Genomic DNA, 26,347 nt, shown 5'->3' with positions numbered 1-26,347 from the left:
AGAATTGTCCCCTATAAGCAAGCAGAGGCTGAGAATTTGCAAAACCTTCCCCGGGAATTAGCAAGGCTGGACTTCGACCCACATCCGGTTTCTTATACATCCTGCCACCCCGCTGAACAAACAGGAGAGCAAGATCAAGGCTGGGCTGTCCGTGTGGGCTCTCAGAGATGGAATAGGCCTGGGCCCCAGGAAGGCTGTGGGGGAGGCCTCCTGGAGGAGGTGAGGATTCCAATAGACCTCAGGGGAGCTTTTAGAGACCTGGAGAAAATGAGAGGAGAGGACTTGAGACCAGCAGCATTAAACAGTCTCACGTGCTGAAGAGCAGGCCTGACCTCAGGACTTGGCCCAGCCGATAGAGAGAACAGTGGAGAACGAGATGCAGGCAATGAGAAGAAAGTCAGAGGTAGAACAGAATCAAGGAAGTCCTTCCATGCCAAAGAGCTTGAATTTAAGTGGGTACAAAACCAATTTATTGCAAGAGAGCCAGAGGCCGTGGATGTAGGGCTCTAGGATTCCCTGACTGCCTGCCAGCCTCTTTGTAGCATATAGGGAAGCAAAGGCCAGCTTTGGGGTCAGACAGACTGGGACTAGGGTACCAGCTCCAGCGTTCAGCTGTGTGTCCTGGGGCAAGTCCCTCAACCTTGCTGAGTCTCGGGTTTCTTCAGGTGTCAGTGGGAAACGAGGGTTCCTTCTTTGCAGGCTTGTTCAGATGAAGTCCCTAGCAGACAGCCAGACACACGGCAGGCCTGGCATCAGTGGCCACTTCCTTCTCCCTCCTACCTTTACTCTCTAGGCCCTTTCTGTCTTCTAAAGCAGTTCATGGCTCTGAAGGCAGCTGCTTAAAATTCAGGAATTCCAGGATTTCTAAATCAGGTGCAGCTGGGGAGTGCCAAAGTATTGGCGGCAGATGATATCCTCTCGATGGCAGTGCGGCCGCTGAGCTCACCGCTCCGAAGGAAAAGCTCAGGTTGAGGGGACACAGTCACTGTGTCTTTGGTCCCCTGGCCAGATGGTGGTGGCCTTGAAGTGGTGTTTCATCTCCACAGGGCAAATGACCGTGCTTCTTTCACTTCTAGGAGGAGAAGTCACCAAACCGCGGTTTGCTCAATTCTTCCACGGCAGCCTGGCCAGTCTCACCATCCGCCCTGGCAAAATGGAGAGTCAGAAGGTCATTTCCTGCCTGCAGGCCTGCAAGGAAGGGCTGGATATTAATTCCCTGGAAAGTCTCGGCCAAGGAATAAAGGTAAGGAAGGAGCCGGCATCCCCGCCAATAAGACATTGATTTATGGGGCAGTGGCTGCCCAGTGCCAGTGGACTCCGGGAAATGGAGTCCTCAGTGTGGAGTTGCACAGAGATGGTCTGGGGGCAAAGGTGCTGACACGGTGGGGAGATTAGCGACCGTGACTTCCATGATGGGCTTCTGCCGTGTCCTGAAATTCCTAGACGAAGGCCTCCTGTATAATCAGTTCACTACACAAAAGCAGGCACATGTCCAATGCCTACCAGAAGGGAATTGTTGTATTTCAGCTGTTCCTGGGTTGGTTGATTGGTTTTTGTTTTATTTGCCAAAGGCTCAGAAGCAGCATGCAGGAATGTATTTCAAAAATATTTAAAAATAGAATAAAAAGTTTGGCCATGTGAAATATAAATTAGGAAGGAAGGTCAGCCTGGGGTGGGCTGGAATTAGAAAGCAGATACAGAGGTCGCCGGGTCTCATGTTGTGAAATTGAAGCACAGATTGGGCTTCGAGCAATCTCTGGCAAAGGGAGTGTGAGCAGATTATGCAAAATAAAAACATTTCGTGTGATCCAAAAGAATCAAAGCTGCATTCTGAGAACAGCGCTTCCTGAGAGGCAAGACATGGCTGACTGTCCTCAGTGAGCGCCCCTCGCCGTCCCCACCCCGGACAGGCAGGGGTAGTTCTGGCCTCACCTGGACCTTAGGAGCTCCGGCCAGCAGGGAGCCTCTGGGAACCTGAGCAAAGAGCTGGGTGAACATCATCATAGCCCCTGTTCGATCCTAACACACCCCTGTTAGGGGTCTGCGGTGAGAGCAGGCAGCCCACCCTCTACCTCCTAGAGCACAGGACAGCCCCACAAGCCATCGCCCCTGCCAAACTGTGGAGGCTTCCTTTATGGGCCATTTCCCAAGGATGGTGTGTCCCCCCCCACCCCCATCTTGCACCTGGTACAGCCCTAGGATCCTCACCTCCCTCCTGCCCTGGGCCTACCTATCCTGGACCGGGAGTCACCCCTCCAGCAGACAGTGCCTTTATGTCCACTGCCGGTGGGGCCTGTGGGGCTCGGATGTGGGGAGCCCTGGAGGGTCTGGTGATCTGAACACACCATGCTTTTCTGTAGGCTGCAGTCACTTCAGCAAACATGCCACAGACACCCACGTATGGGTTCAGGGCTGGGTGAGGACATGTGAAACTGAACACTGCCAGCCTTTTGTCTTTTGGGAAGTCAGTGGCCTAAGAGGATGTTTATAATCCAGTGTGGTAACCGCCGTGATGATTATGAGCACTGAGGCTCCCCAAGTGCCAGGCATGGTTCTCAATGCTTTACAGGTATTAACTCATTGAAGCCCAGAACAACCCTATGGCAAAGTTTGTGTGGATATTCCTATTTTGCACATGAGGAATTGAGGACTGCAAGAGAAAGGAAACTTGTCTAAGATCCTAGAATTAGTAATGAGCAGAGCCAGAATAGAAGTCCAGGTAGCCTGCTCCAGAATTCCAGATCCTGGGGAGCAGCAGTTAGGGAAGGCTTCCTGGAGGAGGTGAGGTCTGAGCAGAATGTTTGAGGATGGGTAGGCATAGAACAGGAGAAAAGCAGGGGAGGGGAGCTGGGTAGTAACTCTAGGCACATCTGAGAGCACGAGTGATGGCAGAGGGCTGGGGAGCCCTGCATTGTGCACTGGAACTCCAAGAAGGCCAGTGGAACAGTGCCCAAATTGCAGGAGGAGAGGTAGAAAGTGTGGTCAGAGAGCTGCGCACAGACCACGTCATGGGGCCCCGTAAACTATATTCACGTGTACACATGTTTTCTTCTGTCGGTGACAAGGGAGCCACTGAAGGGCTGTAGGCAAAGGAACGTGATCTGGGCAAGATGCTCACCTTGGAAACTGGGTCAGAGGGGGAAGGTGGGAGCAGTGCGCAGACAGGGTAAGGCAAGAATGGCTTTCCAGAACATTAGATACACACTCACAGGTGCACTCAGTAGTTAATCACCTGCCATTGAGGGAAACGTTCATGACTGCCTCCTATTGGAAAGGCCAACTTTCCCACGGTCTATTTCGTGGCACATTTCATATAGGCACCCTCACATGTAGAACCTAGGGTTTGATCCTTGACCGACTGTTAGTGTTGTTTCCTTAGCGTTTTGTCAGCCCAGTGATGCAGAAATCTGTCCTCCAACCATCCCCCTCTCTGTCTGATTCTGGGTTTGCTCCCTGCCTCTGAGTTGCATCCGCTCTGCTGTGGAGCATCCCGTGAGACCATAGTTTCAGGATTCCGGCACTACAGAATACATAAACCAAAGATGCTGGACTGAAAAGCCACACATTCTTAGGATCATAAATGGAAAGGCATGGCAGTCTCTCCAGAGCAGCCAGAGGCTGTGAAAAGAGGGGGTGTAAACTAAATGGCACACACCACCCTGGAGGGTGGGGAGGCTCTTCCAACTTTCTAGGAGGCCACCTGTTGATAAGCAGTCACCGCAGAGGATCCTTTTCCATCCTTAGAGCACAGCTGGCAAGAAGTAGAGCACTGCGGGGAAGTTAATGATAAGACACACAATTTATGGTGTACCCACTGGGGGCCATTCGAAGTTCATTAGCCCTACTCCTCACAACAGATTAAATGTTATGGCCCCATTTCAGAAATAAGGAGACTGGGACTCAGGGACTTGCCCAAAATAAGTCTGTGCTCTTTCCTCCACACCAGCAACTCAGAGTAGAAAGCATTCTTGAAAATCATTCAGACTTCCTTCCTCCTTGTCCTTCCTCCATTGATCCCTCATTTCATTCCTGAATACTGACTGTTGTTCTCTCTTACCTGTGCCTGGCCTCTTCCCTCCTCCCTAGCTAGTCAAAGGAAGTGAGGTCCGTCTCTAATTAACAAAACTTTCCGTCTGCTCACAGGACTGGCACCGGTTCCTCTTTCCACTTGTTTTCCCCTGGCTCGTGCCAATTCCTGAATATTTGTCCAGCCTGGCTGGAGTCATTAGATGGCTGGGGTGGTTACCGTCTCGTACCCATACATGACACTGTGGAATAGCCACATTCCTGAAGAACACCCTGTTCTGATTTTCATAACATACTCCCTGCCAATTTGTCATTTCTACCATGTGGAAGAGTGGGAAAGAGCAAAAACTTTGGGACAAGTTACTCCCAGGTTCAAATCGTAGTACGAATATTTACTAGCTGGGTGACCTTGGGCAAAGGAATGTAATCCTTTAAACTCCAATTCCCTCATGTATAAAGTGTAGTTTGTTGTGATGTTGTAGGAACTGAATTCTATGTATGTTATATATAGATACACACATATAGGGAGAGAGAAAAAGAAAGATACATATATGTGTAGATAAGATGATAAATACAGATACAGACATATAGATCTTCCTTAGCAAATCTAATAAATAAAATCACAGTTCTCTTCTCCAACTGGGCTGGTCTTGCACTTGCCCTTGACGCTGCCCCAGCTTCTTTTGAAAGGTAAACCAGGTGACACTTGTAGCAGAGGAGCCTCAAATGTGTCAAATCTTCATCTGGCCCAACCCAGAGGGGCTGGTAGGTGTCCAAGTGAATGGCTAGGTGCCTGGAGTGCTATGCCTTCCCTGGAGGAACAGACCTAGGCTTTGGCCAGGAATTTCACTGATCTCCCAGCCTGCTAGGTGCCTGGTGATATTGGCTGGCCCTCTAAGAGAACTGACTATTCCCAAAGGCCATAGCTTTGGGGATGTCTAGTAGTTTCTTAGCTCAAAGAAAGGAATCACCATGGCCATAGCACAGCTTCCTAAAGGAAAGTGGATGCTATCACACCTTGCTGGGTTCCCAGGAAGCCATCTCCTGTCCCTGGGTAATGCTAATGATACTGTGTGTCTTACACAGAGACCTAACCTCAGTCATGTCACAGGGTTGGTAACACTGCAATTTAAATTTTTATGTTTTATATTTGAGAGAGAGAGAGAGCAGGGGAGGGGCAAAGAGACAGAGACAGAACCTGATTTTTTTTAAATTCTTTATGTTTAGTAACACTGCAATTTAAAGCAAACAAAACAGGGGCGCCTGGGTGGCTTAGTCAGTTAAGCGTCCAACTTCGGCTCACGTCACGATCTCACAGTTGGGGAGTTTGAGCCCTGCTTCAGGCTCTGTGCTGACAGCTCAGAGCCTGGAACCTGCTTCGAATTCTGTGTCTCCCTCTCTGCCCCTCCCATGCTCACGCTCTGTCTCTTTCTCTCAAAAATAAACAAACATTAAGAAAATTAAAAAACCTAGTTTGGTAGAAGGTTTTGTTGATCCTGCAAGAAATTTATTGCTAGTCCAGTGCCCACCTTCATGCCCTGTGGCAGCTCTGGGGATGGTCAGGCAGCCAAACTAGGGTATTAATTGGAGATCCAACACATGGCCTAACCCATCCCCTCCTTAGGTGGCTGCGGTGGGAATGTGCCCCCTGCTGATTGCCACAGTATGCTGCTGCTAAGAGCCTCTGGAAGAACTGTTTGAGGTTCCTGTTCAGTCCTTGTGTGAAGCTTAGAGATCCGCCACCTCTGCAGGGCTTATCATTCCATCTCCTATGTCTCGTGTGCTAGATCCTGTGGTGACCGTGAGGAAAAAGTCTATAGACCCTGCCCTGGAGGTGCTCACAGTTGGCTGGGGGAGACAGACAACAACAGCTCCATGACTCTGCTATAGCAGGGATGGTGCAGGGCAGGGTTGCGGGGAGGTAGGGGGGGCATAAAAACACGTGGGAACAGAAGTGGTATTTTAGAAGAATGAACTTGAATCTCCGAATGACTTACGAAACACTCAGAACAGCGCAGCTCTATGGCTGAGCACACTAAGCTAGTGAGTCATCCACAGCAAGGGAGACGCCAACTGAAAAGATGACTGTGGCATCATCACCTGCACGTATATCCGGGGCTCCCACACCCAACAGAGGGGTTGGTGCTCTGATCTCCCAGATCAGAGAGACCCTGCTCAGGGCATTGAGGGCAGAAGGGAACTGGATCATAGGATAAGAGGAGCAGTGAAGGCTGTGGTATACCTGTGTGGGCCAAGGCTCAGGGCAGAAATAATTACAATGTTAAGAATTATAATAAAAGCTATCTAGGACTGAACCCCCTTTACACACTAGATTCATTATATACATTATCTCATTTAAGCCCCAGACAGGTAGGTATTAATATCCCCATTACTTTAAATGAGGAGATAAAGTCTGGAAAGGGCAAGTAGTCCAAAGTTGTTGTATCCTGTAGTCTGTACTGTAACTGGGGTACTGCAACCCGCACAGCCCATCATCTTTCAAAGATGCCACATAGACTTAGGTAAGCGAGAATCCTGCCTGGGAGGAGCTCAATTTTTCCAAATGGGTTTAAAACGATTGCAGTAGCAAATAACTCCAAAATCCCTATGGTTTTAATGCTTAAAAGTTTATTTTTCTCTGACATCAAGCCAGGGAGGCAGTGTGGGGTTTCTGCCTACAACACCAGAGCCACCAAAGGGGAGGAAGAAAAAGGCTAGAGCATTCTAGCTGGCTTTGACTGCCCCAGCCCGGAAGCCCTGCCTCACTTCCTCTCACACCTCATTGGCCAGACGTGGTCACGTGGCCCTCCCACACACAGCAGGAGGCCTTTGCAAGTGTAGTCTCCAGGATGCCAAGGATGCAGAGGTGAACAGGGTTTAGCAAGCACTGATGACTCCCACAGAGCCATGACTATGGAAACAGTGACTGAAAAAAAGTCCTTTTGGAGAGTAACCTGGAGAGATCAGAGTAGAATGTGGGCCAAGGGGGAACATTAACTCATTCATCTGATGGGATTATAGGGCACTAGGGCTAGGTTCTGGAATTCAGGGATAGGAGTTGGAGTCCCTGTCTTCTGTGAGCTCATGGTCACTGTACTACAGTAATTATACTGCCATTTGATAAGCACTAGAGGAGCCCAGTGGGGACGTAAATGAGTGAAGTTGGGGTGGCCTCAAGGAGGAGGTAACAAAATACTCAAATGATAGTTGAAGGAGGCAAAGTGGAAGCTATTGATTGGCTAGGGGCCATGCTGCAAGACTGTATGCGGGTCAGTATCATCAATAGTGCTCATGGGACATCTACTTCGTTTTACCCTCCAGACACAGAACAGGGAACTCTTAAAAAGGCATCCAAGTCAGGGAAAAGTTCATACAGATGGATTTTTCCTTAATCCCCTGAAAACATACTCCATCTCCTTCATAGTAAGATTAAACCTACACTAAATGGTAAATTAAAACTACATGAAGGTAGCATTTATCACCTATCAGGCTGGCAAAAATCTCAAATGACAGCATATTCTGTTGTTGAGGTTTTGAGAAAAGAGGCATTCCCATACACTGGGAGAAGGAACGTGTGTTGATATATATAATCCCTAGCAAGGGGGAATTAGGCAACATTTGTCAAAACTTAAAAGTGCACTGTTGGACCTAATAACTTCACATGGAGGGATTTATCCAATACATAGATATTTGCATACATATGAAATGTGTACAAGATTATTCATTGTGGAATTATTAGTAAAAGAATGGAAATAATCCAAATGTAACAAACTGGTTGAAAAAATTACACAGTAGAATATTATACAACTATAAAAAAAAGTTTATGATGTACTGATACAGAAAGATCTCCAAGATTTGAGCTAAGTGAAGAAACAAAGTACAATAAAGTATGTAAAAAGCTACTTTGGGTTGAAGAAAGGAGAAAAAAGGAAATCTATATTCCTAAGAATGCTTACATATAACTTTCAGGGTAGGCTAAGTCATGCTGCTGTAACAAGTGACTTAAACATTTCAGTGGCTTATCCAACTTTTTGTTGTCGTTGTTCACACCTAATGTCCATTACATAGATTGGCTTCAGTTCTGATCCATATCACCAGCACTGTGAGACCAGGCTGCTGGACCAGACCCTAAGGGAACTTGGCAGGTTTCATGGCAGAGGGAAAGGGACATGGCAAACCATGAACTAGCTGTGAAATCGTCTACATGAGTGTGAACCAAATAATACTTCTGCCCACACTTCATTGGCCAAGCAAGTCACATGACCACTACTGACTACAAAAGGGAAAAATGTGTGTCTTGCAGGGAATGGTTCCATAGGTCACATAATCAAGTCTAGTGACGATAGGTCAGGCATGTATAAGCCTCCCACTGGGAGGGGAAGCAGGTAATCATGAACAATAATGCAATTTGCCACTAAGAAAGTAATAGAACACTGATTACTTGTGGGACGGGATATTGGAAACTGGGTAAGAGATATGAATAAGATGGACACTTGCACTTAGAACATATATATATTTGAATTATGTGAATATATTATCCAAAAAAATGTTGGCATAAAAATATATCCAGATCAGGGGTGCCTGGGTGGCTCAGTCAGAACAGCATGTGACTCTGATCTCAGGGTTGTGAGTTCAAGCATGATAGATAGATAGATAACCAGATCTCCTTTTCCTCTGATATGAACTTTGGATACATAATCTGAATCCACTGATAAGCTCCTGACATCTTACTGACAACAGTGCCTAATAATTCCTGCTCAGAAGCATGTGAAGATCAGTAAGTCAGACCAGCACCAAAGCAGTTCTCTGTGCTCCATTTGGAGAAGAGTAACTGCTAGGGCTTTGCAGAGAGAAGCAGAAGTCTGTATCTGGTTTATCTGTCTTGAGGACTCAAGTGACTTGATGGCGAGCATTGTAGCCCCGGGGCCTTGACCAAGTATGGGATACCAGGGACTCTGAGTGACATGAATAGATAACAGACCTGGGACAGCTGGCAAGAATGTAAACAGCAAGTGAGCAAAACTCTTGGGAAGGCAGAGTGGAGCACCAGGAAAAAAAAGACCAGGAATTAGATACAAGGAGAGCCGTTAACTAAAAAATGAGCTTTAAGGTCAGAAGCTAAGAAGATGGCCATGAATCAGGAAGGGGAGCACAGGGTGAACTGAGGAGGAGTTCAAGGCCAAAGACAAGACCAGTGAAAGGAGCAAAACCCCAAGTTTCCAGGCACTCAGCTGAGGGGGCAGGCTGTCTAAGGGCTGAAAGGGTGGTCAGGACCCCACAGCAGCACAGAGCATGGGCCACCCTGCAAGGGCTAGGTCACAAGAGACCTGTGATGGGGATCCAGAATCTTATGCTATGGCTTTGGAGTTTATAACCCCTAAAGGTCTTAAAGGGGAGGCCCGGAAGCCCCGCCAGGGGGGCGGGGCGGAGCAGGAATTGTTTGAGGGGTTAAAACAGTCATCTGTGCTCATGGCTGCTGCCCTTGCAGATGCTCTGGAGACACCAGGCCTTCGTGGCCTGTCCATGGAGGTGGAGGGCTCCGTCGCTGATCATTCTCCCCCATGATGCCCCTTTCCTCCTCTAGTACCACTTCAACCCCTCGCAGTCCGTCCTGGTGATGGAAGGTGACGATATTGGGAACATCAATCGTGCCCTCCAGAAGGTCTCCTACATCAACTCCAGGCAGTTCCCGACGGCAGGTGTGCGGCGCCTGAGAGTCTCTTCCAAAGTCCAGTGAGTAGACAGGTGCTGGTCAACTAGGGGCCCAGCTGAGGCGGCAGGGATGGGGCATGCTCCCTGGCAAAACAAAATTGACCTTTCTTCAGCTAATTCTCAATTTCTCTGCTGTCCCTGTGAGGGTGCCCCAGTGAATCAGTGTTCTCCCCTTGTTGTTCTTAAAGAAAATGTTCTATTGCTTTGTCAACACCAATCCAGCATTCTCCATTTAATTCAGAATCTGATGTAGTACTGCTTTCTGTAAATTCTCAGAAAGCTTGGTTTTAAGTGGTCTGATCTCAGGTTACCGTAGCTGGTGGGTACACAGGTACTTAACAAATGCTTATTAAATTAGCTTCAAATCACCCAGCTTTGTAGAGATCTCCTAAGTACCATGAGTCTGAAAAGAGGGTGTAGTTCTTGTCCCCAGGGAATCAGAGTTCAATTAAGGAGATGCGACCGTTTATTAGTGAAATCTGTGGATACCTCCCTTCTTGGCCTGTCAAGTCATCTCTCAGCCACAGCAACTGCCTGGGAGGGCAGCAAAGGGGGGACCCCCCAGAAAAACTCCTGAGAGGTGAAAGTGGAGTCACCCAGCCCCTGGAGCCAGGAGAAGAACCCAGAAGGACAGGAACAAGGCAGGGAAGAATGAGGCTGCTGACTGCCACATTACTGGGCCCTGGGATAGGTGCCATTAGATTAGGCAGCAATTAGATTGAATAGTTGTAGTGACAGAGAAGGTGCATCCACCTTCACACTAAGGGCCACCCTTGGAGGCCTGCACCAGGGAGCAAGCACCTCCAGGTCAGCTGCAGTCAAGTAGAGGGAATAGGCTGGCTAGTCTCTGCCTCTGGGACCAGGTTTCCATAAACTGACGAGGGACAGGGTACCTTCCGGGGTTGGTGCAGAAAAGGCCAAAGTCGGGAGCAGGAGACAACCACCACTCCCATATCTGGCCCACCCCAAAGAAGATGTGGCTCAGCATGATGTCCACCCAGACTGCACTTCTCTCAGGAACTTTCCCAAGAGATACAAGCTGATGGCCGCCACAGCTGGAGTCAACTCAGTGTTCTCAAAGCAACCATCTGGGCCACCATTATAGTCTCTGTCTTTGGCCTAGATGAGTGACAGAGTTCTAGTGATAGAGTGTGATAAGGGTGTTGGATCCACCAACATGATGCATGAGCTCCACGATGCAGGTTCTGGGGTCAGCCTCTTTTCTGTACATCATCACCTTGAATCCTTCCTACTAAAAGGTAATTAATTATTGTCATCACCATTGTATAGATGGAGAAACTGAGGTTCACAGGAGTCGTACGTTGCCCACAGTCACCCAGCCCAGTGGTGGCAGAGCCAGGCCATGGACCCTTATCTAACTTCCCAGGCCTTGCTTGTGTTGTCACACCATTCTGCCTTCTGGATATTTCTGTGGCCGTGCATCAGGAGAAAGGAATGTGGTCAGCAGCACCCAGCCGTACAGCTGCAACAGGGACACTGTGAGATGGCCTCAGAGAGAGAAAACACACAAAAGCTCAGGAGAGTTTAGCCCCGGGGTCTCAGCAAGGTGCCGCTACTCAACCAGTTAGACAGCAATTTGCTTACCAAATCCTAATGCACATCTGAAGCAGTTGCTATCTAATTCATGTTGCCACTGATTACTTTGTTAAAGGATAATTAAAGGTTTAACAGTTACTTGTTGCTGGTATCGAAGATTCCCATTTCTCCCAGAAGCTGATCTTCCTAAGCCCCTAGATTGCTATTGGCTTTGACTTTAATGTGGCTTTAAATCTGAATGTCTGTTGACACTGTCAGAGACTCTGAGGCAGTCAGGATACCCTGTTGAGAACGAGAGATGGCTGTGTGGATCCTTGTCCACAGCCGCGCAATGGATGGTTTTATCACTCGCTCGTCAGTGCCGTGACTGCGGCTGTTTTCCCAGGTGCTTTGGAGAAGATGTGTGCATCAGCGTCCCCGACGTGGATGCCTATGTGATGGTGCTGCAGGCCATCGAGCCCCAGATCAGCCTCCGTGGCACGGACCGCCTCTGGAGACCCGCCGCCCAGTTTGAAAGTGCCAGAGGGGTGACCCTCTTCCCCGACATCAAGATCGTGAGCACCTTCGCCAAAGCTGAGACCCCGGGTGAGCCGAAGGCCACAGGTACGGATGCACACTGGGTTGTGGGGCGGGGGCCTTCAGTCCTCACAGTCGCATCGGGTCACACTTGAGAACGACAGCGCTCTTCACCACAGCAGGGCATTTCTAATAGCAAAGCAAACAACCTGGAAACAACGCAGATAAGTAACAGGTGGGAAATGAACCACTTGGCAAATTGGGGTCTGCCTCTGTACCCATGTGTTACGATGTTGGAGGGAGGGCACTTACCAAATGGTGCACGAAAGAAGGCAAGATGCAAATTACAGAGTACCGACACATACTCAGAAAAACACCAGGAAGAAAAGGCTAGTGCTAACCGTGCTGTTCTCCAGGAAGCGTAAGAGCCCATTTCTCTCTGTTCCCATTCAGTTTGCTGCAAGTGCAAAAGGTTCTACAATGAGCGTGTATTGTGATAATCAGGAGAAAAGCTAAAGAGGCACAAAGAAAAAATCTAGCTGCACCTTAATACACACATGGTAAAAGGACTTATTCAGCAGCATTGGTCTAAGCTCTTCAGAAACTTCCTGATTGTGCTTTCCAACATGTCCATCATTGGGAGAGCCATCTGGCGGAGGTGGAGTAAGTTCAATTATCTGCCAGGTAGAAACACTCAGTTGCACGGAAAAGCTACAGTGCATTCAGCTGGCAGAGAGTGGTGGGTGACAGGAAGGATAAAGAAAGAAGGAAAGGAAACCCAGGGCCCAGATCTACAGGGGAAAAACTTGTTTAACTGTCCTTTGTGGCCTCCTCCAGGAACATACTTCCAGCTCTCCCTCTCCCCCTCCAAAAGCACTGCTGATGATGTGCTGGTGCCTGTGGGCCAGAGTGCCTGAGAGGCTGCTCCTGTAGTCCTAAATCCTCATTGCCTTAAACCACCCTGGTCCCTAGTGAATGGGGTCTCTCAAAAGGCAGCCCTTCTTAGCTCACAAAAATAGATGGTGTCTTACCGCTTGTCCTGGCAGGGCCATTTCCTAGTTATACTCCAAGGTGCATTCAGTCCTATGGTCTTCCGCCTTCCCCTCATTTGTAGCTACCATGAGACAGAAAAAGGAAGGGCTTGTGACCACACGGTTGCAGGCTGTAACTGAGAGTGGCTGAATACACTAGGCCTGACACTGGCTAATGGGCAGTGGCCGGAAAAGCAATCACCTGGGTGTCTGTCTTATAAACTTGCTGTTTATGAGAGGCGTGGGCAGAGCATAGAGCCACGTGCCCAAGAGTTCTTATTGGTACTTTGTTTATCTTACTCTTATTGTGCCTAGAATAATTATTATGGGTGCCTTCAATAAGCAGGCTAATGGCATTTGCCACCAGGCCTCATTGACCCACCCTGGCATCATCATCTGCCCCTACCGACTCCCTCCTCTTTGTGCTGTTTCAGTACCAAAGACAGGCAAGTTCCCCATGCCCACCCCTCTCCCACACACCTCCGTGTTCTCACCTTTACTCATGCTCTAGCCTCTGCCTGGAAGGTCCCTCTCCCTTCCCATGTGTGTTACTCTACCCCCTCCCGCTCTGCTCCCTAGTCTGGGCTGGCTCTCCTGCTCTGTAAGCCTCCAATAACATGCTTCCCTGTAATGTACATGTGGGCTAGCCCTCAGTGGCAGTTACCTGTTAATTAAGCCAGACCAGGGGCTCCATGAGGGCTCCACCATGGCTGATTTGCCTAAATGCCTGAGCCCAGCACAGTCCCTTCAGTACAGTGGGAATCCAGAGAAGTATAGACGCAAGATAGAACCTGTAATGCCGTCATGAAAGAACAATGAGAAAATAGCCACACCATGCCCCCTACCTAGTGTGAGCAACCAGCCAGCCACATGGGGCAGTAGGAGTAAGGATGACCAGACAAGAAACTCACAAAAATCTCCAGAAACCTTGCAAAGGCCACTTGAAATATAGATACACATACACTATCATTAATGATGGGCCCTAAATGTATATTCATAGACTTTCAGATTTTGCCAGTGATCCATGAAACCATTGGGATTAACAAGCATTTAAAAATTAATCATATGAAATTATTTATAATAATGTATATCCAGTGAGAGCAAAAAGTATTTTTGGTATCACTAAAAAATTAAAATAGAAAATAATTATTTAAAATAATTCTCCCCTCTTTAGTAAATGCTTTTTAATTTCTATTTTCATAAATGTTTTATAATCCACAAAATATATTAGTCCACTTTATAAATAAATAACCATATTTAAATGATCTTGGTTCAGAAATTAAAAAAAAAAAAAGGCTGTAAAATCAAAAACACTTAGACTACTAGCCCAAAGATTATGAATTTATAAACCGTGGAATCAGAAAGTCATGGTTTCTGTACCAGCTTTTCCCCTACTATCTGTGTAAGCCTGGGCAGTCCACCCCACCCCTGAACCTTCCATCTCACCATTGGTGAAATAAGGATAATAACGGCACCCCCACTTAATATCTGTTAAGATTGTTTGCACAGTGCCTGATCCATAGCAAGCACTCCATAAATCCCACTTTTTTTTTTTAAGCCAGTATAGTTAACAGACAGTGTTCTGTTAATTTCAGGTGTACAATACATTGATTCAGCAATTCTATACACTACTCAGTGCTCATCATAAGTGCACTCTAACCTCCTTCACCTATTTCACCCATCCCCCCTCGGATAACCATCAGTTTTCTCTACAGTTAAGGGTCTGGTATTTTGGTTTGTCTCTTTTCTTCTTTGTTCGTTTGTTTCTTAAATTCCACGAGTGAAATCATACAGTATTTGTCTCTGACTTGCTGCACTTCAGGATCCATCCATGTTGTCATAAATGGCAAGATTTAATTCTTAGGTCGAATAATATTCCATAGTGTGTGTGTGTGTGTGTGTGTGTATATATATATATATATATATATATATATATATATATATATATACACACACACCACCTCTTCTTTATCCTTCCATGTAACAGTGGACACTTGGGTTGCTTCCGTAATTTGGCTATTGTAAATAATGCTTCAATAAAAGTAGGGGTGCGTATGTCTTTTCAAATTAGTATTTATGTATTCTTTGTGTAAATACCCAATAGAATTACTAGATCATATGGTAATTCTATTTTTAATATTTGAGGAACCTCTATACTGTTTTCCAGAGCAGCTGCACCAGTTTGCATTCCCACCAACAGTGTGCAAGGGTTCCTTTTCCTCCACATCCTTGCCAACAGTTGTTTTTTCTTGTGTTTATTTTAGCCATTCTGAGAGATGTGAGGTGATGTATCATTGCAGTTTTTATTTGCATTTCCCTGATAATTAGTGGTGATGAGCATTTTTTCATGTGTCTAATGGGCCATCTGGATATCTTCTTTGGAAGAAATGTTTGCTCATTTCTTCTGTCCATTTTTCAATTGGATTATTTATTTTGGGGTATTGAGTTGTGTAAATTCTTTATATATTTTGGATACTAACCCTTTATCATTTGCAAATAACTTCTTCCATTCAGTACGTTGTCTTTTAGTTTTGATGATTGCTTCTTTTGCTGTGCAGAAGCTTATTTCCATGTAGTCCCAATAGTTCATTTTTGCTTTTGGTTTCCCTTGCTTCAGGAGACATACCTAGAAAAATGGTCCTATAGCCATTGTCAGAGAGATAACTTCCTGTGCTCTCTTCTAGGTTTTTTATGGTTTCCAAGTTTTACAGTTAGGTCCTTAGTCCATTTTGATTTTATTTTTGTCTATGGTGTTGGAAAGTAGTCCACTGTCATTCTTTTGCATATAGCCATCCAGTTTTCCAAATACCATTTGTTGAAGAGACCATCATTTTCCCAAAGTATAGTCTTGCCTCCTTTGTCACAGATTAATTGACTTATATGCATGGGTTCATTTCTGGGCTTTCTATTCTGTTCCATTGATCTATGCATCTATTCTGTGCCAGTACCATACTGTTTTGATTACTACAGCTCTGTAGTATATCTCAAAATCTGGGATTGTGATACCTCCAGTTCTGTTCTTTTTTTTCAAGACTGCTTTGGCTATTTGGGGTCTTCCGTGATTTCATAAAAATTTTATGATTGTTCTGGTTCTAGTTCTGTTCTAATGCTGTTGGTATTTTGATAGAGATTGCATTAAATCTGTAGATTGCTGTAGGTAGTATAGTCATTTTAACATTTCTTCTTCCAATCCATGAGAATGGGATGTCTTTCCCTTTGTGTCATCTTCATTTCTTTCATCAGTGTTTTATAGGTTACAGAGTACAGGGCTTTCATCTCCTTGGTTAAGTTTATTGCTAGGTAGTTTATTATTTTTGGTGGAACTTTAAATGGGATTATTTTCTTAATTTCTTTTTCTGCTGCTTAATTGTGAGTGTATAGAAATTTCTGTTTGTGGATTTTGTATCCTGAGACCTTACTCAATTCCTTTATCAATTCTAGTAGTCTTTTGGTGGAGTCTATAGGGTTTTTTAGATACAGTATCATGTCATCTGCAAATAGTGAAAGTTTTACTTCTTCTTTACCAATATGGATTCTTTTTATATCTTTTTGTTGTATGATTGCTGTGGCTAGGACTTCTTGTACTATGTTGAATAAAAGTGGTGAGAGTGGATATCCTTGTCTTCTTCCTGATCTTGGGGAAAAATCTCAGTTTTTCACCAATGAGTATGATGTTAGCTGTGGGTTTTTCATCTGTGGTCTTTATTATGTTGAGATATGTTCCCTCTAAACATACTTTGTGGAGGATTTTTATGATGAATGGAATTTTTACCTTGTCAAATGCTTTTTCTTCATCTATTGAAATGATCATATGTTTTTCATTTTTTCTCTTGTTGATGTGATGTCAACATGATGTCATGTTGATTGTTTTGCAAATATTGAACTACCCTTGCATCCTGGGAATAAAACCAATTTGATCATGGTAAGTGATTTCTTTAATGTATTGTTGGATTCAGTTTGGTAATATTTTGTTAGGGATTTTTGCAACTATGTTCATCAGGGATATTGGCCTGTAGTTTTCCTTTTTGGTAGTATCTTTATCTGGTTTGGGTATCAGGGTAATGCTGTTCTCAGAATGAATTTGGATGCTTTCCTTCTTTAATTTTTTGGAAGTTTGAGAAGAATATGTATTAACTCTTCTTTAAATGTTTGGTAGAGTTCACTTGTGAAGCCATCTGGTACTGGACTCTTGTTTTCTGGGAAGTATCTGATTACTGACTCAATTGCACTACTAGTGATCAGTCTGTTCAAATTTTCTATTTCTTCCTGATTCCATTTGGGGAGATTATATGTTTACCCATTTCTTCTAGGTTGTCTAACTTGTTGGAATAGGATTTGTCATAATATTCTCTTATAAACCTTTGTATTTCTGTGGTGTTGGTTATTTCTCCTCTTTCATTTCTAATTGTTAGTCCTCTTTTTTTCTTTTAATGAGTCCAGATAAAGGTTTATCAATTTTGCTCATCTTTTCAAAGAACCAGCTCCTGGTTTCACTGAGCTATCCTATTGCTTTTGCAGTTTCTATTTCATTTATTTCTGCTCTAATCTTTATTATTTCTTTGCTTCTACTGGTTTAGGGTTTTGTTTGTTGTTCTTTTTCTAGCTCCTCTGGGTGTAAGGTTGTTTGAGATTTTTCTTCCTGCTTGAGGTGAGCTTATGTTGCCATAAACTTCCCTTTTAGAACAGCTTTTGCTGCATCCCAAAGATTTTGGCCCATTATATTTTCATTTGTCTCTATGTATTTTTTTAAATTTCCTCTTGGATTTCTTGGTTGACCCTTTCATTGTTTACTAGCACATTCTAATAGCCTGCATGTATTTGTGTTCTTTCCAGGTTTTTTCTTGTGGTTGCTTTCTAGATTCATAGCATTGTGTTTGGAAAAGATGCATGGTATGATTTTGACCTTTATGAATTTATCGAGACTTTATGACTTAATATATACTCTGGAAAATGTTCCAGGTGTAATAGAAAATGTTTATTCTGTTTTAGGATGCACTGTTCTGAATAGATCTATTAGATCCATCTGGCCCAATGTGTCATTCAAAGCCACTGTTTCCTTGTTGATTTTCTGTTTGGATGATCTGTCATTTATGTAAGTGGGGTGTTAAAGTCCCCTACTATTATTTTATTATTCTCAACTAATTGTGCTCACTTCGGCAGCACATATACTAATATTATTCTCCACTAATTCCTTTATGTTTGTTATTAGCTGCTTTATGTATTTGGGTGCTCTCATGTTGGATGCATATTTACAATTGTTATATCTTGTTGGATTGTCCCCTTTATGATTATATAGTGTCCTTTGTCTCTTGTTACAGCCTTTGTTTTAAAGTCTATTTTGTCTGAAAGAAGTACTGCTACCCCAGCTTGCTTTCCACTTCTATTTACATGATAAATGCTTTTCCATACCTTCACTTGCAGTCGGCATGTTTCTCTAGGTCTGAAATGAGTCTTTTGTAGGCAGCATACAGATGGGTCTTGTTTTTATTTGTTTATCCATTCCATCACCCTGTGTCTTTTTTAGGAGCATTTAGTCCATTTACATTTAATGTAATTATTGGTAAATATGTACTCTCTGCCATTTTGTTACTTGTTTTATAGTTGTTTTTGTAGTTCTTCTCTGTTCTGTTCTTCTCTTGCTCTCTTCTCTCACGGTTGGTTGGCTTTCTTTAGTGATATGCTTGGATGTCATTCTCTTTATTTTTTACATATCTGTTCTGGTTTTTTTGATTTGTGGTTACCAGTAGGTTTGTATATAACATCTTCTGCATTTAGCAATCTGTATTAAGTTAATAGTCCCTTATGTTTGAACCCATTCTTGACTCCTCTCCACCCCACCCCCCCATTTTAGGTACATGGTGTCATACTTTATACTCTTTTGTGAGTCCCTTGACTGATTTTTATAGATGTTTTTTACTGCTCTTGTGCTTCCTAAATTTCTTACTGCTACTTATGGTCTTTCCTTTTCACTCAGTGAATCCCCTTTCCCATTTCTTATAGTGCTGATTTAGTCACCATAAATTCATTTATGTTTTGTTTACTTGGGAAACTCTTTCTCTCCTTCTATTCTTAATGATAGCCTTGCTGGATAGGGTATTCTTGGTTGCAGGGTTTTTTTCCCCTTTAGGCACTTTGAATATATCATGCCACTCCCTTCTGGCTTGCAAACTCTCTGCTGAAAAATCAGCTGGTAGCTTATGGGGCTTCCTTTGTTTTCTTTTTCTTCTTTTAAAAATTGTCACTACTTCTTGCCATTTTAATGATTGTATCTTGGTGTGGGCCTCCTTGGGTTGATTTTATTGGGGGCTCTCTGTGCCTTCTGGATCTGTTTTTCCCCCCACATTTGGGAAGTTTTCAGGTATTATTTCTTTAAGCAAATTTTCTACCCCTTTTCTCTCTTCCCCTGGCATCCCTACAGTGTGAATGTTGTTATGCTTGATGGTGTCACAGAATTATCCAAGTCTCTTTTCTCTTTCTGTCTCTCCCTCTCTCTCCCCTGTTCAGGTTTATTGCTTTCCATCACTCTGTCCTCCAGGTTGATCTCTTCTCCTTCTTCTAGTCTACTATTTATTTCATCTAGTGTATTTTTATTTTCAGCTATTGAGTTCTTCATCTCTGATGGGTGATTTAGGTTTTCTCTTTGTTGAGGAACTCACTGAGGTCCTTTACCCTTCACCAGTCCAGTGAGTATCTCTATGACTAACTTTAAATTCTGTATCACAGATATTAATCTTCTCATTTTTGTTTAGGTCTCTCACTGTGATTTAGTCCTGTTTTTTCATTTGGGACATATTCCTCTCTCATTTTGTCTAACCTTCTGTGTGTAAGCAATGTCAGCTACATGTACTGCTCTTGAAAGTAGTGGCCTTATGAAAAAGAGGTCCTATAGTGCCCTGCAGTGTCCCCTGTTGACTACAACCTGGCACTTCAGGAATGTCTCCTATGTGTGTTGTGTGTGCTCTACTGTTGTGGATAAGCTTTTGCCTTCATCACAGTAGTATCGCACTGCAGGGTTCTTTCCCTGTATTGCCCTCTAAGTAGCTTTTTAGTGGATGGGGCCTGCAGTTAGATCAGATATCTTCCCCTAGCCTACTGCTAGGGCTGTAGTCTGGCTGGTATGTCTGATTATCGTCCCCTTTTCCAAGGGCAGGAATCACTTTGGAGCAGTGCTAGTCCTTTTGGGGTTGCTTACACACTGCCAGGCTTGTGGCACTACTTTGGATGGGCTCCAGCCAAGGGCATTTTGGAGGGGGCCAGTCAGCAGAATTTGGGGCATGGCACTTGGTTTTAGCAAGGTTTATGTACATCTGCTATGGGAGGGGAAATTTCTGTAGGTGAACCTGGGTGCAGTTGCACTGCTAGCAAGTTAGGTAGCATGTGTTGGTGCTGTGCTGGTTCCTGTAGGTGTCTGTGTATCTAGGCTGGGGAGCAGGGGAGGGAAATGGTACCCACCAGCTCCTTTGTTCCTAGAGCAGTCTCCCAATGACCTCTGCCCCTCTGCACACACTTTGAGAATAAAAACAAATCTCCCTTCAGTATACCCTGGGCATTTTTCAAACTGTTGCTTCTATATCTCCATGGGCTGTTTTGCTGGTTCTGGAAGGAGAGGGACAGAGCTTCCTCTCACCCTTTGGCTCCCCCAGAGCCAAACCCACTAATTTTTAATGTTCTGGGGGTTAAGCCAATTTTCAGAACTCATGAAATTATACCCAACTGGTTTTCAAAGCCAAATGGTATGGGGATTAATCCTCTCTGTGTAGTGCCTGGCATGAGCGTCTGTGTTTTTTCCCTATCTGTACCCATGGCATCCCTCCCTCCCATGGACTCGTTTAGCTCCTGAGTACATCTATTCCTGTCCTATCCTCTTCCATGTGGCCTCTTCTCTACATTTAGTTTTGGAGTTTGTTGTGCCAGTCTTCAGATTATTTTCTGGGTTATTTACACTAATGTGGTGTTATCAAGGTATGTCCCTGGGACAAAGTGAGCTTAGGGTCCTCCTACTCTGCCATCTTCCCCAGGAGTCCCAATCATTTTTAAGTTAGGACTGCCAACCTGTCCAGCATTCAAATATTCAGACATCCCTTTGGGAAATTTGTGGTCATAAAATCAGGCAACGATGGTTAAAGTGACCAAAAGCTTGACAACTAACCAGTTTACTTAACCATTTGATTATATTAACAATGCTTCTCTCTTTGAACAATGTGTAGTAATATGCTCCATATGAGCCCCTGGGTTAGATACTGAGGAATCATTCCTAAAAAACTAGTGCCTCTACCCTTGAAAAACCCAAGGTTTGTTGGGGGTCACAGACACATATACCATGACGCCATGGGGAAAGCTAGGGAAGCATGGTAGAAAGGCACTTACCTTTTGCTTATGAAGCACCTAACTAGATGCCAGACACGATCTTCAATCCTCTCAAGACCCTCACTCTCCTTACAGATGAGGAAAGAGAGAGGTAGGTAGTTTCTCTAACATTATAAGCATCTCTGTAGCAGAGCTGGTATTCACATATCTTTTGACTATGATTTTCGTGTTTCTCACACAAATCCATGCCCTCCAACCTCAGGGTCTACCTGGGCGTTCATCTGAGCAGTGAAGACAGTGGTTGGGATGGCACAGCCTCTTCTCCTGACCCAGCCTGACCCTGGGGTGTAGTCGCAGAGGAGGAAGATGACATACAAGGCCTGCTGTCTGAGTTGTCCTCATGCTTGTGTTTCCCATGTGTCTGTCTTCCCTCAGCCCCCAAATCAGCAGTCTTAGAAGAAATGCTCCATAACCTAGATTTCTGTGACATTTTGGTACTTGGAGGGGACCTGGACCCGAGACAGGAATGCTTAGAGCTCAACCACAGTGAGCTCCATCAGCGACACCTGGATGCCACTAACTCCACCGCAGGTTACTCCATCTATGGTAAGGCTACACTTGGCCCCTTCACCTGGTGGTCTCCTTTCAGAGTGCCTTCATGCAAGAGTCATGAGTGTGATGGCACTCTGGCACCTGTGGAATAGGGGTCATGCGGAGACTCTTGACCTCAGAGCATGGACTTATAGCCCCTCCTTCCACGAATTACTCCAGTATCTTGAGGACCTGGCCCACATCTCATTCCTGGGAACATCTACAGAAAGTAGGTGCATGCTTTATCTTATAATGTTTGATCTCAGCAAATATTATAGCAGTATTTGACAGAGCCAAACATTCTGGCCAGAGACCAATGTATTTGGAAATCCTGTGGGCCAGTTTAATTGGCTCCTTAGAACTTCTGTGCCTGCTCATTGCATCTCAAAATTCAGGAGATTCACAAGTCTCAGAAGCCACAGCCTGTATCCCCCATCTTCTGCCTTCTTATGACAGGTGTGGTCTCTTGGCACAGGTGTGGGCTCCATGAGCCGCTATGAGCAGGTGCTGCATCACATCCGCTACCGCAACTGGCATCCAGCTTCCCTGGAGTCCCGACGGTTTAGAATCAAGTGCTCAGAACTCAATGGACGTTATACTAGCAATGAGTTCAACCTCGAGGTGAGTGAGCCCTGCTATCATTAGGGAATTTCACACCCACTTGTTCCTCATTTGTCTGGGCCCACGTGCCACTCTTGGTCAGCAGCACCTCTCCCTGCTCTTCCCAGGTCAGCATCCTCCATGAGGTCAAAATGTCAGACAAGGAGCACGTCAGCCACCTTATTGTGCAGCCTCCCTTCCTACAGTCTGTCCACCACCCCGAGTCCCGGAGTAGCATCCAGCGCAGTTCAGGTAGGTGGCCTTGGAGGAAGGACCTCAGGATACCAGGTGGTCACTGTGATTGAAGACCACCAACAGGTATGGTGCAGGAGCTACAGGTACCCAGAAATGGGAAAGCTGGGAGCCCTACCTCTCAGATACTCACAGCCTCAGTAAGTGGCCAGTCAGGGAAAGAAGTTACACACAACATATCATAACAGAGTTTAGTAGAGAGTACTAGGGTAAAATCTTCCAAGTCTTTTAGGCCTCAGAGCCACATCCTGTGTGAAGCTTTCCATGAACCCCTGCATATGCTCACACACATGCATATGTACACCATATTGGGGTCTCCCACCCTTATTTCTGTTCTAGTCTTGCCATTTATATTACTGTCTGGTGGGCCCTCCATCCTTATGAAATTCCACAGTCACCTGCCTGTCAGTGGACGCTGCTCTAGAGTCTGAGAGGGAAAGCCAGAGATAGAATTTACATCAGTTATTTCATTTACTTCCCACAATTACCCATTGTATAGATGAAGAAAATAAAGCCCAGACAGGGTAAGGAGCTGGTCCAGAGTTCTACAGCTGAGAAATGGTAGAGCAGATTTTAACCTACACATGGATGTTTCATTCACACGCCATCCCAAGACTGAGCTAGTCCTTCCGTTCACCATGTCATGTGGATTCCTTCCTCGTTCCAGTGGTCCCAAGCATCGCCACAGTGGTTATCATCATCTCCGTGTGCATGCTGGTGTTTGTCGTGGCCATGGGCGTGTACCGGGTCCGGATCGCCCACCAGCACTTCACCCAGGAGACTGAGGCTGCCAAGGAGGCGGAGATGGATTGGGATGATTCTGCGCTCACTATCACAGTCAACCCCATGGAGGTGATCCTCGTGCAGGGGCTGGGATCTTGGGGCAGGATGCTTCCCCTCCACCAGCTCCACCTTTCCTGTGCTGGAAGCCCTGCCCCACTGACCCTTCCCTTTTCTGAGCACCTCCAGCCCACGCAACCTGCATGGACCATACTTTCCTACCAGCTGCATTCACTGATTAAAAACGTGTGAATTGCTCCCTACAAACAGAACCAGACATTTCTTAAGACAAGCAGCCATGTGGTGTCTATCCCTTGCCTCCCCCATAGTATTTAACTCAGAGCTGACTAACACTTAAAAACTCAGTATTGAATTGTTGATTAACAGTGTAAATTAGATGGCTTTGCTCCATACTGCCTGCAGAGCTCATGTAAAGGTTCAGAACAGGTTAAAACAAAAATATAACATCAATACTTGCCATTCAGTGAGGCCCCATTATACCAGACACTGCATAAGGAGCTCTGTATATACCACCTCATTTAATCTTCACAGCCCTCTGTGAAGTAGGAGTCCTCATCCTCCCCAAGGAGGGAACCAACTCTGAGAGGAAAGTAAAAGTGCTCAAACTTATACAGCTGGTAATGGCATTACCAATATTCAACTCAAGGTTGCCAGATCCTAACATTCATAACTTTCAGTTAGCCAGCAACCTCCAGCATCCACCCATGAGGGTCTAAGACCCCAGCTCTGGACATACAAATATCAAAGTACCTTTTGGTCTGCCAGTGGGCCCTGGGTGCTAGAGGCAGGAGCAGGGAGGCAGGGGAAGATCAGGAAAAGTCACTGAGAAATGAAGATTCTCCCAGTTTGGTCCTCAGGGTCCCCCTAAGTTGGCCTCATGCTCCAATTTCATAGCCAGAGTGCCAGTGCAGCTCAGCTTCTTCTAGCACAGGGTGTAGGTATAATGCTGAGTGCACCACTGTAGGAACACCAGCATCTCCCCCTCAGAGAGCTGAGCCTCAGATGTGGCAAATAAACCACTATGCCTAGGACAATCTGAGTACCAGGCAAGAGTGTTCTTACCAAGGGCTAACCTGCTGATTCCAATGGTCAGTGAAGCATGAGTAGGGAGATCCATTGAGGCTCAAGTATTCAGGAAAGATTTCCTGGAGGAGGTTAGCTTGAGAGAGGCCTTGAAGAATGGAGGCAGGGGGCAAAGTAGAAGGGAAGCCACTCCAGGGAGGAGACACAATCACACAACAGCAAACATCAACTCAAAACAAATCCAAAACTAAGATTTTGCTAGAATCACCAAAAAGCTGGCCGGGAGGGTAGGGGGAATGGAACTGGAAAAGAGTGGGGTTGAGTCTGAGGACACAAGTCTCAGAAGGTGAGGGAAGGCGTGGAAAATGAGGACCATGGTCCTTCCCAAAGGAGTATTTCTGAGGGGCAGTACACCTGAGTCTTGGCTTAAAAGACGACCTGCTCCCAGAGAATATAATCTCACCTGGGAACAGGCCGTAAGCTTAAATGCCATTATCTCCTGGAAAAGCAAACACTTAAGGCTTGGAAAGTTCCATATAGACAGGCTTCAGAAATGCCAGAAAGCAAACCTTGGCATAAAAGGCTCATTAAATGATGGAAGGGATGGGCTTCAATGTCTTGTGTTTAAAACACACAATTTACCTTGAGTGCAGATCTTAGAATTTGCTATTTCTTCGCTGTCCTTAGCCCTCCCATTTACCTTTCACCAGAGGACTGCCCATCCAGGAGGCAGATCTCCAGGCCCAAGGATTTAGCGTGAAGGGAAAGGAATTCAAGGGGCCCAAAATATTCCCTTAGTGGAGGGAGAAACGTCTAGATTCCAAAGCAGCTTTTGCTCAGCCCCTAATGAGCATATACCTTCTCTCCCTGACATCCAGAAACATGAAGAACCAGGGCATGGAGAAGAAGAGACTGAGGAGGAAGAGGAGGAAGAAGTAGAGGAAGACATGAGCTCCAGCAGCAGTGACTCAGAGGACAGCGAAGAGGAAGAGGAGGAGGAAGGGATGGGCAGGGGCAGACATGGGCAGAGTGGAGCCAGGCAAGCCCAGCTGGAGTGGGACGACTCCGCCCTTCCCTACTAGCGCCCGGCTGTCTGCGCCCACCCACGTGTCCCTTTTGTAAGCCTCACCCCAGTGTACACCTAAGTCTATCACATGTCGCCTCTGATTTCTAGGACAGGTCTGGGCAGGCCCTCCCCAGTGTCCTGGAAGCCACCCGTTATGCCTTGGGCACTCCCTATGTCCTAGCCCCAGGGTAGTTCCAAGAAGCCCAGGGTCATTAGTGGAGACTTCAAGGTGGACTTTGTCCTGTAGCCCTCACTTTTCCTGACCTGGGCTCACCCAGCATCCTGCCAGCCAATCTGCAGAGTTCTGCCATTGCTTTTCTCTGCAGGGAAGAAAGTAAGCCTTTAGGTCACTCACCTCCCCCGGGTTCCCCATGGCCAGGGACCTTGGGTTCCAGCTCACTGTGCGTGTACCTGACCCAGTCTCCTCTTCCACACAGACCAGCAGGTTCTCTTTACCTGACTCTTCAGGTGGCTTCACACAGGCAAGGTGGTCAGACTTCACACAGAAGAGGTCTCAGTCCTTAACACTTTAAAGGAAAATCCTTGTTGAGGCAAAATTAAATGTATAGGGAAAGGTTCACACATAGGCAGGTGCACACCCACATGCATACATACACCCTCCCCAGTTTGGAGAACCTTTCCCCTTTATCCTTTTGGAGGCCACATAAAGCTTAGATGAAGAGTCCAAAACCAAGAATAGGTCCTTGACCACAGCAGGGCCTGAACCCCAGCCAAAGCTATCTGCAAACCTACCTGCCTTGGTGCCCTGCTGGGGGCTGCCACCACAGGACATTGCAGAAACCAGGGAGCATGCCACAGAGACACTGCCCCAGGCAACAGCATGACAAGCCTGCAGCCAGGGACC

The 26,347-nt window shown here is 45.7% G+C and overlaps 1 protein-coding gene across 2 annotated transcripts in view; it reads left to right on the top strand.

Moving 5' to 3' along the window:
• The window catches only part of CLSTN2 (calsyntenin 2), a 603,527-nt gene extending 577,558 nt beyond the window's left edge, over nt 1-25,969 (top strand). For both annotated transcript variants that reach the window (XM_019437999.2, XM_019438012.2), the window contains 8 exons: nt 1,077-1,243; nt 9,611-9,759; nt 11,681-11,898; nt 21,585-21,755; nt 22,216-22,361; nt 22,469-22,592; nt 23,260-23,444; nt 25,295-25,969. In XM_019437999.2, coding sequence (XP_019293544.2) covers nt 1,077-1,243; nt 9,611-9,759; nt 11,681-11,898; nt 21,585-21,755; nt 22,216-22,361; nt 22,469-22,592; nt 23,260-23,444; nt 25,295-25,498 — 1,364 coding nt within the window. In that variant the 3' untranslated portion in view covers nt 25,499-25,969. The remainder of the gene's footprint in view (nt 1-1,076; nt 1,244-9,610; nt 9,760-11,680; nt 11,899-21,584; nt 21,756-22,215; nt 22,362-22,468; nt 22,593-23,259; nt 23,445-25,294) is intronic.
• The last annotated feature ends 378 nt before the right edge of the window (nt 25,970-26,347 follow it).

The sequence above is a fragment of the Panthera pardus genome, unplaced genomic scaffold (assembly GCF_024362965.1).
Source record: "Panthera pardus isolate Hobbes unplaced genomic scaffold, ASM2436296v1 HiC_scaffold_16, whole genome shotgun sequence".
In the NCBI taxonomy this organism is placed as follows: Eukaryota; Metazoa; Chordata; class Mammalia; order Carnivora; family Felidae; genus Panthera; species Panthera pardus.
Note: the sequence above shows the minus strand (reverse complement) of the source record. Positions and strands in the feature narration are given on the sequence as shown.